This window comes from Bos indicus, chromosome 1, assembly GCF_029378745.1.
Source record: "Bos indicus isolate NIAB-ARS_2022 breed Sahiwal x Tharparkar chromosome 1, NIAB-ARS_B.indTharparkar_mat_pri_1.0, whole genome shotgun sequence".
In the NCBI taxonomy this organism is placed as follows: domain Eukaryota; kingdom Metazoa; phylum Chordata; class Mammalia; order Artiodactyla; family Bovidae; genus Bos; species Bos indicus.
The window spans coordinates 126,714,197-126,729,770 of record NC_091760.1 but is presented as its reverse complement, the minus strand read 5'-3'; the positions used below and the strand labels follow the sequence as shown (position 1 = coordinate 126,729,770).

At 36.5% G+C, this 15,574-nt stretch overlaps 1 protein-coding gene across 2 annotated transcripts in view; it reads left to right on the top strand.

Annotated features, from left to right (window-relative positions):
• PLS1 (plastin 1) overlaps positions 1-15,574 on the top strand; it is a 129,434-nt gene that overhangs the window by 92,333 nt on the left and 21,527 nt on the right. For both annotated transcript variants that reach the window (XM_070793680.1, XM_070793685.1), the window contains 5 exons: positions 3,970-4,135; positions 4,217-4,359; positions 5,718-5,813; positions 8,303-8,498; positions 13,974-14,052. In XM_070793680.1, the coding sequence (XP_070649781.1) occupies positions 3,970-4,135; positions 4,217-4,359; positions 5,718-5,813; positions 8,303-8,498; positions 13,974-14,052 (680 nt within the window). The remainder of the gene's footprint in view (positions 1-3,969; positions 4,136-4,216; positions 4,360-5,717; positions 5,814-8,302; positions 8,499-13,973; positions 14,053-15,574) is intronic.

Sequence of the window (15,574 nt, the reverse complement as noted above, 5' to 3'; positions counted from 1 at the left end):
TGGCTACAGTACCATGATGTCAATGTAAGGTGTCACTGTAAGATTAATACTATTCCTGGAATCACTTTCAGTATGGTTCCTTCCCCAACATTCAGGGGAATCACAACTGGAGCAAACATGCTTTATGTTCTTGGAAAAGAAGACAGAAAAATATTACTGGTCTAGCATGAATTGGTAGAGGCTGTCTCTTGAAAATTAAATTGATTTGATTTAAGATAATTAAACATATGAAAATAATCTTCTGAATAGAAAAGATTTCAAATTTACCAATAATATTGTCATATTTATCATATTTATTTAGGTTGTAAATATATTGAAGAATCCTCTGGTTCTGCCTTCTTTTGGGAGAACTGAATTTTAAATGAACATTGCTTAATTCCGCTACAAAATAATTTAATTGCAAGTGCTTACTTTAATTACCCTTGACTGAACCCCAAGAGACACAGCCATTTACTTGGAGCCGAGCAAGATAAATTGCTTCAGCATACTGCAAGAAGCAGCCACTGAAATAATTACTCTGCTTTGTAAGCCTTTGTGTAGCTTCTGGCTAATAAACATAAAAATTTAAACAAACACGGGAGGCCCCACCCTAACACAGACTATAGAAATATAAGAGGAAAAGACAATATTTTCTCCCCAAAGAAAATCAAACACAATTAACAATAAATCCCCTAGCTCTTAAAATTATCGCTTCTTAACTTTGGTGAATTTAAAGTCTGACTGTATTGATTATTTGTTGCCATTAAATGGCCACAAAAACAGTGCCTAATAGCAAATGGTGTCTTTCCAAAGGGTGAAAAAGTGACTGGGAAAAAAGTCGTCGCTACATACTATGCATGTGTTATTTCTAGGGAAGAAATTTGCAAAGGGAATAAAATAGCTAAAAGCCAAGGTAACTCTGAATTTTTCTAATTCATTGTCTTTTCCAACTTGCCATCATGTGTTGTCCCAAAGTATTCTTTCGTTGTTGTTTGGTGGTTCTTTTTCTGTACATTAGTGTTTCTGGTCACTGGTACAGCATTGATCAGTGAAGTTGCTCAGTCGTGTCTGACTCTTTGCAATCCCATGGACTAGAGCCTACCAGGATCCTTCATCCATGGAATTTTCCAGGCAAGAGTACTGGAGTGGGTTGCCATTTCCTTCTCCAGGGGATCTTCCCAACCCCAGGAATCGAACCCAGGTCTCCTGCATTGCAGGCAGACGCTTTACCGTCTGAGCTACCAGGGAAGCTGGATAGATGACAACTAAAGGAAACATTAATATTAATTAAACATTGTTTTCAATTAAGCTTTTAGATTAAAATTAATGGCATATTTGGATAAAAACAACTTTGAGTTACTTGCCCCTACCCCTGTCATTTTATCCCCTTCTGTCACACTGAGTGGATCTTAGTTCCCCAGCCAGAGATCATACCTGCCCCCCTATACTGGAAGCATGAATCTCTAGACCACCAGGAAAGTCCCTCTAACCTAGCCTTTAGCATGACGGTTGTGAAATTGTTTCTTCAACTCCAGCACTTCTCCACATGCACCAGTTATTTATTATTTGGCATTCTTCTGTAACCCAGAGACCTCACTTTTCTCTCTCTCCTTCTTTCTCCTTTTCTAGCATTGATATGGACTTAGGAATTCCTATTTTTTCCAGTAGCTTAATTCATTAGTGTTCTTGATTATTTTGGTACTTAAATCGTTCCGGGTTTGGCTGTAGAGAGCACCTTCAAGGTGTTTCTTTTCCCTTTTTTTCATTGTTGTAAATTACACATAACATAAAATTTACCATTTTAGTCATTTTTGAGTGTATAGATCTGTGGCATTAAATTCATTCACATTGCTATGCATTCATCAATAGCATTCTTCTCAAGAGCCCTTCTCATCTTCCTAAAATATAACTCTATACCCATTATGTAATAATTCCCCATTCTCCACTCCCCCATCCCCTGGCTATTCACCATTCCACTTTCTGTCTCCATGAATTTGGCTACTCCAGATACCTCATATTGGAATCAGACAATAGTTATTTGTGTGTGTGTGACCAGCTTATTTCACTTAGCATAATGTCTTCAATGGAGAAGGAAATAGTAACCCACTCCAGTGTTCTTGCCTGGAGAATTCCATGGGCAGAGGAGCCTGGTGGGCTACAGTCCCTAGGATCACAAAGAGTCAGAAATGACTGAGCAACTTTCACTATAATGCCTTCAAGGTTCACCCATTTCATAGCATATGTCAGTATTCTCTTCATTTCTAAAGCTGAATAACATTCTGTTGTATGTCTACACTATATCTTACTTGTCTGTTTAAGATGATGGACACTTGGATTGTTTCCACCTTTTGACTTTTGTGAATAATGCTCTATGAACGTGGGTATACAAATAATCTAAGTCCTTGCTCACAGTTTTTTGAGTATATACCTAGAAGTGGATTTGCTGAATTACATGGTGCCACCATACTTTTCGCTCAGTTGTGTCTGACTCTTTGTGACCCCAAGGACTGTAGCCTGCCAGACTTCTCTGTCCATGGATTTCTCCAGACAAGAATACTGGAGTGGCTTGCCATTCCCATCTCCGTGGTATCTTCCTGACCCCAGGATCGAACTCAGTTTTCGTGTAATGCAGGCAGATTCTTTACCATCTGAGCCACTAGGGAAGTCCCAAGATGACATGGTAATTCTATGTTTAATTTTTTGAAGAATTGCCATACAGTTTTCCATGGGAATTCCACCATTTTATATTCTCACTAGGAATGAACTAGGGTTCAAATTTATTCACATCCTCTCTAGCACTTGTTATTTTGTTTGTTTTTTTAATAACAGACATCCTGATGGATAGAAAACGGTATCTCATTGTGGGTTTGATTGACACTTCCCTAATGATTTCTCCTGTTGATCATCTTTTCAGGTGCTTACTGTCCATTTGATATCTTCTTCAGAGAAATTCATGCCCTTTGCCCATATTGTAATCAGGTTGTTTGGTTTTTTGTTGTTGGGTTGTAGGCGTTCTTCCTCTGTTGACATAATCAGAGCTCATACTCTTAATAATAATAATAAATATGTAATAATAATATGTAAATATATGTAATAATAATATGTAAATATATGTAATAACAATATGTAATAAACATTATATCAATATATGTTATAATATATGTTATATTAGTTAATAATAAATATGTAACTGTATAATATGTCAGAGAATGATAAAGAGTAAAATAAAGAATAATGAGTGCCAGCAAAGAGTGTGGTGATGTGGTGATGCTTGTTATTTCATGTAGAATAATCAGAGAAAGCCATTTTTAGAGCTGGAACAGAGTGAGTGACAGGACACAGTGGGACATAGAGAACATTTGATGGGTTTTAAAGCCAGGGAACATGGTCAGGTTCTCATTTTCCCAAGATCACAGGGTATTTAAAGTACCTAAGTATAGGTGGATTGTAGAAAGTAAGTCTGAGCATGGGTATTAGGAAGGAATTAAGAAACTTGAAGAAAGACAGTTTCCAGGGGTTTTTAGAAGGTGAAATTACACAGCAATTGCTCACAGGCTATAGCAGGCAAGAAGAGCAAGGATTCTGCTCAGGTTGCCTTCTTAGGAAGAAAGAAGGCAAGAATGAAGGTTGGGCCTATGGACCAAAACAGAAAATAAAGGAAAACGTTAGTTTTAACAGAGGATTAGAGGGAGACTAGGGAAGTATGGCCAGAAAATTGCTTCAGTTTTGGACACATTGACTTGGAGGTACTTGTGAAACATCCAGGTGGACATAGCCAAGGGTGTATATTGGTGTAGAGCTTACAGTGGGGGCTGGGCAGAAGTGTGGCCCGGAGATAGGTTTCTGAAAGTCATTGGCATACAGAGGTGATACAAGTACTGTGTTGAAAAATCTTAAGTTTTAGCACCGATTGTTTATTTACCTCCACAACTTGTTGACAAGAGTTTAGAAAGTACTTTCTCACGTTTATTTTTCTTTGTGGCAATTTAGGAAAATTTAAACCTAGCCCTGAATTCTGCCTCAGCCATTGGTTGTACTGTAGTCAACATTGGGGCTCAGGATCTCACAGAAGGAAAACCACACTTGGTCTTGGGACTTCTCTGGCAGATCATCAAAGTTGGGCTTTTTGCTGATATTGAGATTTCCAGGAATGAAGGTAAGGTCATCAAAAATATTTGCTTCTCATTGACATATATTTACTGTGGGAAGAATTTATACTTCCTTGTTTTCCTCTCAGCTCTGATTGCATTGCTAAAGGAAGGTGAGGATCTAGAAGAGCTAATGAGGCTATCTCCAGAGGAATTACTGCTGCAATGGGTGAACTACCATCTGACCAATGCAGGATGGCCTACCATCAGCAACTTCAGCCACGACATTAAGGTTCATATTTAAATGCTCAGATTTGTGACACTAAAAAAAGAATGTCAAAACACATGTCAAATTTGTTTTGAATGTCAAATGGGGTTTAGAAGTAAATTAGAACTGGAGTTTAATTCTCAAGCACACAGTATAGAAAATGAAATTTTGCATTTCTCCATCTGAGGTGATCCCCCCACTTATAATCACAAAATCTTTTGCAAAAAAAAAAAACTGGTTTGTTGGCTTGTAATAAGAAATACAGCTGGGAAATTCCTTATCGCTCCAGTGGTTAGGACTTGGCACTTTCACTGCTGAGGACCCAGGTTCAATCGCTGATTAGGGAACATAGGTCATGCAAGCCAAGTGGTGTGGCCAAAAAATAAGTAAGTAAATTAGAAAAAAGAAATACAACTGGTTGTAAGAGGAAAGAGATGCTAGCATTAGCAAATTAAAGCATTCTTTTTCATTTTCTGTGATACTAATAGACTAAGTTATAATGAGGATATCAGTCTGTTAGAGTGAGAATTATTATCTGTTTGCTAGACTAGAGGCCCTGGTAGGCATAACCTGTTTCTTACTCTTACTTCCACTTTGCCAATAACCAGTTAAGAGGAAACCAAAGGGGACTCCCTTGGTGGTACAGTGGATAAGAATCTAATTGCCAGTGCAGGGGACATGGGTTTGATCCCTGATCTAGGAAGATCCCACATACTGTGGAGCAACTAAGCCCGTGTGCTGCAACGACTGAGTCCACACTCTGGAGCACATAAGCCACAACTACTGAGCCCATGAGCTGCAACTACTGAAGCCCGTGCTCCTGGAGCCAGTACTCTGAAATAAGAGAAGCCATCACAATAAGGAGCCCAATGCAACAAAGAGTAGCTGCCGCTCACTGCAACTAGAGGAAGCCCGTGCGCAGCAATGAAGGCCCAGTGCAAGCAAAAATGTATTTAATTTATTTTAAAAAAAAGGAAACCAAAGTATCTGAGGGCATAGGGAATCAGTAGACAGAAGGAGGTCTTCAGGCTTCTCTCTGAACCAAAGTAACTTGAAACCCCATCCCTCCCCATCACCACCCACCCACTGGAGATGCAGATGCTTAGGAGTGTAAACAAAGGAAAGAGGTGAGGAAGGGCAATGAAAGAGTGTAGTAGACAGTGTTGCTAGAAGCTCTGAGGTGCAAAACACAATTGCTAGAATCTCTGAAGTGTGAAACAATGTAGTGCATTCAGAATCCTGGAGTAACAAGTAAAGGTTGCTAAGTTATTGAATAACTCATTCTGTGAAATGAAGGCAATTTCTTCAATGAGTACTTTTTTCCTAAATCCAGTGGTGATTTTATTCACTTTTAAAATTCTGTTGTGTTTCTTCCCTTAAAGGATTCAAGAGCCTATTTTCATCTGTTGAATCAGATTGCACCTAAAGGTGACCGGGATGATGGACCTGCCATTGCCATTGATCTTACAGGATTTAGTGTGAGTATAATTTTTAACTAAAATTAAAAAAAAAAAATTTATAAAATACGCACAGCATAAAACTTAACATTTTAACCATTTTTAAGTGAACAGCTCAGCAGCATTAAGTACATTTACATTATGTGCCATCAACACCACCTTTCCTCTCTGGAATTTTTTCCTCATCACATAGTAAAGTCTATAGGCATTAAACAATAACTCTCCTTCCCCCTCTCTCTCAAGCTCCTTGTAACCAGTGTTCAACTTTGTACCTCTATGAATTTGAGTAGTGAGTAGAGTCATAGAATTCAGTTCTCTACAGGGGCATTCCCTGGTAGAGTCCTCAGCCCTTCATTAGACTTTGGCTTTTATGCTTTTCAGAAGCTTTTTTCTGTGCCCTAGGCTCCAAATTTCCATGCTAAGCCATATGGCTGTCATGAGTGAAGAAAGGGATCCTGACATTGAGTATGTGTCGAATCAACTTTATGCCCACCTATATGTCCGTGGCACAGCATCACTGGAACTCACTCGGGTGCTTTTGTAGCTGTGACAGTGTACAAGGAAAGGGAGCAACAAGCTGCTAATGGATTCATAAGCAATCAATTATCATTTCTTCCCATTTATATTTGGCAATACACAAAATAAAAGATGGCAATTCTAGTATTTATGATGTAGAAAGGACTGATGTAAATCCTGGGTCATCTAAAAATTTCCTAGGGAAGTCCATTCTTTTAGCATAAACTGTAAATACCAGGGTTACATCTAAATGTTAAAATCTGATCAGATTACAGTTTGTATAAAAATCTATTAAGTGCTTAAAGTGTAACATCCAAGTTTAGTTTTAAAGGCAATTCGAGTCACCACTAATTTTATTTCACATTATTATAAAATCTAAAAGCAATTATGCACAATTTGCAAATTTGCTTGAGTACAAATATTAGGAACTGAAAAAAACTTACGGAAAGTTTCAAAGTTATTCAAAAGTGAACAGACAGTATACTGAACTACCATGAGTTAATTCCTCAGGTTCAACAGCTATCAATGCATGGTCAGTTTTGTTTCTCCGTTTATTACCTACCTATTTCCTTCATCTTCCATATTATTTTGAAGCAAATTCTAGACATATTATCATTTCATCAATAAGTATTTTAATATGTATTTCTAAAAGATAAAGACACTTTGAAAATATAACCATAGTACCTAAAAAAATAACAGTAGTCTGTAGTATCAAAATGATTAATCAGTGTTGACATTTCCAGTTGCCTCATAAATGTCAGATTTTCTTTTTATCATTTATTTGAATTAAAATCTAAATAAGGTCCATGTATTATGCCTTGTTCATGTCTACTCGAGGTGCTTTTATTGTTGTTTGATAACATTGAATTTATTGCTTTCTCTGATTTCAGTTACATTTTATTTACAACTCTAGTGCATAAAATTAGATAAATCTTAGTCTTTGGTCATGATATACTCTAATCATGGGTCCATGCATGTTTTTGTTTAAATTTATTTTTCTTTGGTAGTTGTTTGTTGTATTGAAATCCAACAAGAATGCTAGGACTTTGACATCAGATTATATAAAGCTGTGTAGTTCTTCCCTGTCCCATCTCTCTGCCTGCCTTTAATGTGATAATCATTGTCTTTATTCTTATGCTCATGTTCTTTTGCTTTTAATACACTTTTTTTTCAACTAAGTGTATTTCTTACAGATTTAAAATTTGCATTTTATTTTTTAACTTCATATAAAGTTTATCATGTTGTACTTAAATTTCTAGTGTTTATTTTGAGTGTATTATATTACTGAGAGTCACTCCTATTGTTGTATGTTCTTATATGACTATTAACACAGTTTCAGTTTTCATCTGCTCTCCTGTTGATAAGCATTGGTTTGTTTCCAAGGTTTTGCATTTGTGAAAAGTGTGTTCCTTCTGATTTTAGTATTTTTTTACATGTATCCCAACGTGTTTTTCACTGAGAAAAGAATACACTGGAAATACCAGAGTAGATATCTTTTTATTAGTACCATTTGTAAGTAAGTCTCTTGGCCAGAAGGCACTCTAATATATGGCCCTGAACAAGTTACCTATAATTCAGCCAGTAGCAGCTTACTTGGAGAAGGAAATGGCAACCCACTCCAGTGTTCTTGCCTAGAGAATCCCACGGACGGAGAAGCCTGGTAGGCTGCAGTCCATGGGGTCGCACAGAATCTGACACGACTGAAGCAACTTGGCAGCAGCTTACTGATAGGATATTTGAGAGTTTTGTTGAGTACTTTAGCTTTGAGGATGAAATATTCTTCTGGTTCCAGCAAGAAACCTCAGAGACTTGTTCTTACTGATTTAAAAGAAATGGGGAAGTTAATTTGGAATTGCTGTGCATCCTGACCTCCTTTTGAGCCATCCATTGATTCATTTCCAGAAAAGTAATTGCTTATAAATACGTATATGAATAAGAAATTATGCTAATCAAAAGTTTAATCTTGACCACTTTTGTTTTATTTCATTGTTTAGGAGAAAAATGACTTGAAGCGTGCTGAATTCATGCTTCAGGAAGCAGACAAACTGGGCTGCAGACAGTTTGTTACTCCTGCAGATGTGGTTTCAGGCAATCCTAAACTTAACCTGGCTTTTGTAGCTAATCTGTTTAACACGTACCCAGGCCTCCACAAGCCTGATAATAATGACATCGATGTGAATTTATTGGAAGGTATGCTCTTTCTGTCTTTAACTGATTCACTGTGTATCTTTTTATGACATCGTCCTACTTCACTGTCGGAGGTAGGGGATTGCGGAGGGAGATGTAGCTGACTGTGTGCTGGCATGTGCGTGCATTAAGAAGTTAAAGAAAATTGTTGTTCATTTGGGTTAAAAGCAAATGCTGAGGTAAATCGTACTTGTCTGTCATTTCTCCATAAGAGTTTAGTGAAAACCATCATACGTTTAAAATAGTCTCTTAAATGACTACATAATTCCACCACCAATATGTACAATGAAATATAGCTATTGAAAAAATAATTATTTGTAACTTTTTCCTCCTTTGAAAGCTTCAGTTTGACTCCAGTATTGTTCTCTTTTTTCTGTTTTTAGTTCACTTGAAAAAATTGACAATATTCATTACTTGTCTTGTGTGTGGGCTGTTGTTTTCTGTCTCATAATTTATAATACTTTCCTATTTTGCTTCATGAAATGCAGATTTGACCCCTCCTAATGTAGGTACTGTATTTAGTACTTTTCTATACTCTATAAATATATTCATTCTGAATGTGCTTTTTATCAGTACTATTTGTTCTTTCTATCTGGGTTGATATTTTTTGTATTGTTCATGTTGTGTTTTGGGTTTTTTTTTAATCTGTCTTAATATGCCTAAAGAATGAAGGATGACAAGCAAGAAACAAATGAAACTTAATTAGAACAGCAGGGCAAGACTTGATTAATAAACTCTATCTAATTTGCCTTCTATAATTATGGGATAGTGGAGTTGTAAACACATTAGGGATCAGTTTTGACAACTGGATGTCATGATTTGATGGAAAGCCTTTATCCCTCTGCTGTGAATAAGCACACTTATCTTTTATCTCAAGAATCTCTGAAAGGATTGATTTAGGATCTATAACACATATCATTTTGTATTGCTGAGCTATGTTACTTACATTTACTAAATGTCATTGACACTTACAGTATATGAATCATCATAATGACAAAAACATGCTCAATGTCTCATTCTTTCTCATCTGTTCCAGTCTCTCTCTCCTTTTCCTCTCATCCTCACAACTACTCACATGTATACCAAGACCCACATTCGTACTAGAACCAAAAGTAAAAATAGTGGCAGCAGTGGCGGTTAGCAGAGGTTAGGGACTACTCAGACAGTAGCCTTGATAGTTGCCTTTGGAGAAGCTGGTTCTGAGGCGAGGATTCTTCCTGGTGGGGAGAACCTGAACTTCAGTGTTCACTGTCTCACATCACCCATCTTACTCCCTCTTCGTCTGTGAGACAGAGTGAGAGATTAGCCCTATCATCTTTTTCTCTTTGACTACCACGACCAGAGTTCCAATGTCCTGGTCACTTTATAATGACAGATTTTTGATTAACGAAAGAAGCTTCAGATTTAACAAATACATTGTTGGAGGACTATGATTTTACCTCACTCTTTCTGAGATTCAGTAAAATAAAGATTGTGTTCTCTACATAGACATGTAACTGAGAGGTAAGATAGATTAAAAAATGTTGATTTCTCAGCAGAGAAATTGAGGGTGAGGGGTTAGAACTTTTAAAAAAACTAAAAAGGGAGATGGCTGTGTTTTTTTTATCAGTCTGGAAAATTTCAAAATTCCTCTCTGCCTTATAGTAGAAGGCATTGTTTAGAGTGGCATATTAAAAATGACCTGCTTTTTATAGTCACTGAATTCTTGCTAGATATCTTTTCCAACTTGCTCGTTCTCCTATTTGTCACGTTTGAATTCTTTTGCTGGTGTTCAGCATGCTTTTGGGATTTTTCAGTGTGAACAGGATTGCTAAATATTTCCATTAGTATTTATTTATATAAAAAATACTGTGGGAAATATTTATCAGTCATCTTTATTTAGAACATATGTATGTCCTGATACATCTGCCAAAAATGAATTTGACGTCGACTATCACTGGAATTTTTTCTTCTGTACATTAGTTTTTGTAGATCCTTATGAAATTTGAAGCTTGACCTTATCACCTTCATATTCATGTATTAGTATGTCCTCATTGGCAAAGAATTTTATCTGTATGGAACTAAAGCAAAGTAAAGGCCCAATTAAATAATAAATCTTCATATTAAATTGAGCCAAATATGGGGCTACCGATACAGAGACCATCTCAAAATTTATTTGTGGTAATAGAAAATACATAGACCATGGAATTAGACTTTGTCTAAATCATGATACCCCCAGTTTAATAACTGAGCACTTTTATGAGCCTTGGTTTTCTCATATATAAAACCAGACTTAATAGTAATACTTATTTTGAAGAGTTCCAGAGCAAGTTAAAGTGACCTTTCATTAATGAACAAATTTTGTGTGCTCTCTAATGGTCGGGAAGAGGAAAACAATACACCACTTTAGCACATGTAGTGAATGTTCAATATATTTTCCTTCCTTTCCTCTTAGTAGCCTACTTTTGTTATTTTCTCTAAACTTTTATCAATTGCAATGTCAGTTTAGTCCTAAAAATGAAGAGAATGTCTTATAATTCTTTCTCTCTTTTCTATCAGCCTTTAAGAGTTTACGCCCAAGATTGCTTTAGTTGTCTGAACTCCAGACAACACTTCCGGTCTGGAATACATATGTTTTTGTAATGCTTTACCATGACTCCTCCGCGAATGCACAGTGCTTCTGGCCTTGAGCATTTATTTACCAAGACAACTTGAAATGGTAGTGGATAAATAAATGCTCACTTTTAAAATCTCTTTTACTTTCCAGGTATCAAAAGTTAAAATAATGATACAATTAGTTTAGAGCAATAGGAAGAAACAGAAAACACTGGTCTATAATAGTTATAGAAGTCAATGAAAATGCAAGTTTAGTGTCTTGTCTCATCAGGTCCAGCAGAAACTGGATATTATTTTAGTAAAATTTAAACTGTTGTTACACTATTGGTGTTTGAAACCTTAAAACATAATTGGGATTTTCCTAGATGAAAATAATGTAAAAATTCTCTAATTACTAGAAAAAATTTATACATATAACAAAATACCAGAATGTAATAGAGAAATAACTAAAAGATAAATTCAAGTCACATGCATCAAGCTGCTAATCATAGTATGGTTACATTTATGTCACTTTCAGGAAAGTTGAAATATTTAATTTGCACCTAGTTCAGTTCAGTTGCTCAGTCGTGTCTGACTCTTTGCGACCCTATGGACTGCAGCACGCCAGGCTTCCCCGTCCATCACCAACTCCTGAAGCTTGCTCAAACACATGTCCATCGAGTCGGTGATGCCATCCAACCTTTACATCCTCTGTTGTCCCCTTCTCCTCCTGCCTTCAATCTTTCCCAGCCAACAGGGACTTTTCCAGTGAGTATCAGGTGGCCAAAGTACTGGAGCTTCAGCTTCAGCATCAGTCCTTCCAATGAATTTTCAGGACTGAATTCCTTTAGGATTGACTGGTAGGAAGTCCTTACAGTCCAAGGGACTCACAGGAGTCTTCTCTAACACCACCGTTCAAAAGCATCAAGTCATCAGTACTCAGCTTTCTTTATGGACTGACTCTCGCTTCCATTTATGCACCTTTTAATAACTCCCAAAACAAGGCAAGCATGAGTTCTAGGAGTAGTTTAACTTTGTTCTTTTTAAAAAGATTCTCATATCAGTTATGTATTATAAAATGACTGTGGCAGATACAACAGATGGATCCTTTTTGCAGACCTTTTATATAGACCAGAGGAGACAAAATTTCAGCAAGAAATTATGCTATGCTATGCTAAGTCACTTCAGTCGTGTGTGACTCTGTGTGACCCCATAGACAGCAGCCCACCAGGCTCCCCCGTCCCTGGGATTCTCCAGGCAAGAACACTGGAGTGGGTTGCCATTTCCTTCTCCAATACATGAAAGTGAAAAGTGAAAGTGAAGTCGCTCAGTCGTGTCCGACTCTCAGCAACCCCATGGACTGCAGCCTACCAGGCTCCTCCGTCCATGGGATTTTCCAGGCAAGAGTACTGGAGTGGGGTGCCATTGCCTTCTCCGAGCAAGAAATTATATGGCTATATAATTGAATAGAGAAGAATTAAAGCAGATTATGGGAAAGGCTTTAGATAATGGTATTGAAAACCACATGAAAATGCAAGGGACAGTCAACACAAAAACCAGAATCTTTTAAATTTTACAAGATTTGGATTTCTGTTCTGGGTGTGTAGGTTTACTCTATGTGTGACACTCAGTCTGAAGAAGACTGCAAGGATGACGCGATAGGAATGGGCCCCTGGTGCTCAGATGGTCAAATGTGATAGATTATCCTGGGGATCCCCCACAAGCCAAAGTTCAGATGGTGACCTGGACTTGTCCACGTCTTGGAAGTGATGAGACGTATAAACGTTTCCATTTTCAAGAGTCTAGTGATGAGAGGTAGGCAAGGCTATTCCATTGTCCCCTAACTTAGCTGAAAAACAAACAATAATATTTCTAGATGGCCCCTTAGGACAATCTGCAATGCTGGCGATTCCTAAAAGGTAGATATGGCAAAAGAGCCCCCATCTCTCTCTGTCCATACCAGAGCCCACATTCCCCTTATGGATGGGGTAAGCGCTGCTATGAAGGGGAAGCTCAAGGACCATACGTAATCTCAGGTTTAATAATACTGCCTCCAGGAGTTACTTCTTGAGGTGATCTTTGAGGTCTAGTGACTTACTATACTATGATGAACTGTGTCTTTTCGCACTCTGTATAGGGGCTATGTCCCTTATGTGTTTTCTGTAGGGACAATCTAAAATAACCCAGGAAGCCTATAAAATAGTTATAGCCCCTCATTGCTTGTTTTTATATTACCTCTAATCCCCTCTCCTCTTCATTGCTGTTTGGTGTGATGAAAATGTAGGTTTGTGTGCTCAGACACTTTCCTGTGTAAAGCCATACTCTGTACAGATTTAGAGATACCACACTGGGAAAGGTAGAGCTTTTCTATTTCTGTTTAAAGTGCTAATGTTACCCTAAAAGGTTGTTTTATTAATTTTGCACCAGTCCCCTTTGCATGAAGTCATAACTACAGATAGGACCACATAGGTTTACCTGTTACTTTTCTGAACACAGAAACTAATGGCTCAGTAATTTACAAACACCAAGTAAGGGACTCTAGATGAAGACATTTAGAAAGCAAATGGAGACTTTCTAGACAGGGGGAAAGGGAGCTTTGGTGGAAAGAGATTTTTTTTTTCTTCCCTAAAAAGATTGTCCTGGAGAAGGAAATGGCAACTTACTCTAGTATTCTTGCCTGGGAAATCCCATGGACACAGGAGCCTGGTGGGCTACAGTCCATGGGGTTGCAAAGAGTCAGACATGAATTAGTGACTGAACAACAAACAAAAAGATTGTTGTATCATAGGAACCATGGCATACAAAATATGTATGACCAGTTTGTGCCTGCCAGAATGGTTTAATATGCAATTCTTGATTCCTTTTTTGTCCTGAATCATCAGTGTAAACTTGTGTCTACTTTAGGAGAGAGCAAGGAAGAGAGGACATTTCGGAATTGGATGAATTCCTTGGGAGTCAACCCATATATTAATCATTTGTACAGGTAAATATTTTATGTGTTTTAGCTTTCTGGGCCAGAGTCCAACTTCTCTAGTTTCAAACTGTAGGTGTGTTTACATGAGAATATTTTGTAAAAATCTCAAAAATTTTAGCCAACATTTAGAGTTTCAGAATCCTGAGGATTGGCAATACAGTGGATTTTAATAGAAAAGTATTATTTGAAAAGATAATATTATGATGTTATTGTTATAATTTTTGATGATATAAATAATTTAGTAAAGATAATTCATCTTTTTTATAATTGCTAATCAGGAAAATAATAAATTATTTCAAGTTTAACAGATTAGAAGAACAGTAATATTAATTGCTCTTATTTTATCAGTGTTCATCATTATAATTCACATTCTATTTATTTTTGCCCCAAACTTTAATTATCCTATAATTTGTTCTGAATACTTTTTTCTAATTTGTAGAAATAACTTTGTTTCCCTTCATACTTGTTGTTTTATTCTTTTTTGTTTAAAAATGACAACACATTATTAACATTGATAGAATTAAGAAAATATTTTACTGAACCATTTCTTGTGCTCACCAGTAGTGCAAATAAGGTGTCTTTCTAGGTGTAGATGAGAGGAAACCATCCTTCTCCATTACAAGATCTACCTGAGCATGCCTAAAAATGCAAAAGAACTCAGCTCCAGCTAATTGTATATTTTTCTAATTAACTAAACCTATTAATAATTGACACACCAAGGAAACTTCTTAATGAACAATAACTGCTTTTATTTAAATATGAACTGAAGATTAATACCACAAAAGACCATGTTCACTGGATCAGATTTATGGTATAGTTATTTCTTGGTGTATATTCAAAATAGTCTTTAAAATCAGTATTGCCTGGTTGTGGTAACTAGCTTTGATGTGATAGACTTAAATTTCATAAAGTCTTTAATAGGAGTGTGTGAATTCCAACTGGATGACAAAAGACATATGTCTTTTAGACTGGAACTTCTCAGAGTAGTGGTGCAGTAAAGAACTCTAATACTGGAGGTAAAGAGGGATGCTAATTAAGCTTATTCTTCTAAAGGGATAGCAGTTTAATAAGACTGCAAACTCTGTTGCCTTCTTTATCTTTCTAAGTGTGATATCTCACTAAAAATCCTTGATTCAAAACCCTCAGGTGAAATATTACTTTTCTGAACCCACTAAATATTGCCACAATTAAAAGGCAGAAAATACATAATTCAGAGATTCTCAATTTTTCTCTTGTGATATACTTGTTACTTGAGGTAAATATATAATATGATACTGCTTTATCATTACTTTTGTACTTATAATAAATATAGAAATTTTCTTCTCAAAAAAAAAAGGTTAGATCTTTATGGACTCATTTGAAAGAATGTCTACAATATATAACTGAGAGAACATAATGATATAATAGGACTACTATAATCTCATTTTTATTTTAAAGTTGAGTATATACATATACGTATTTGAATTTTTAAAAAATCTAGAGGGATTAAAACCAAACTGTATACAACCTAGAGAGGAGGGTTAAGGTAGTG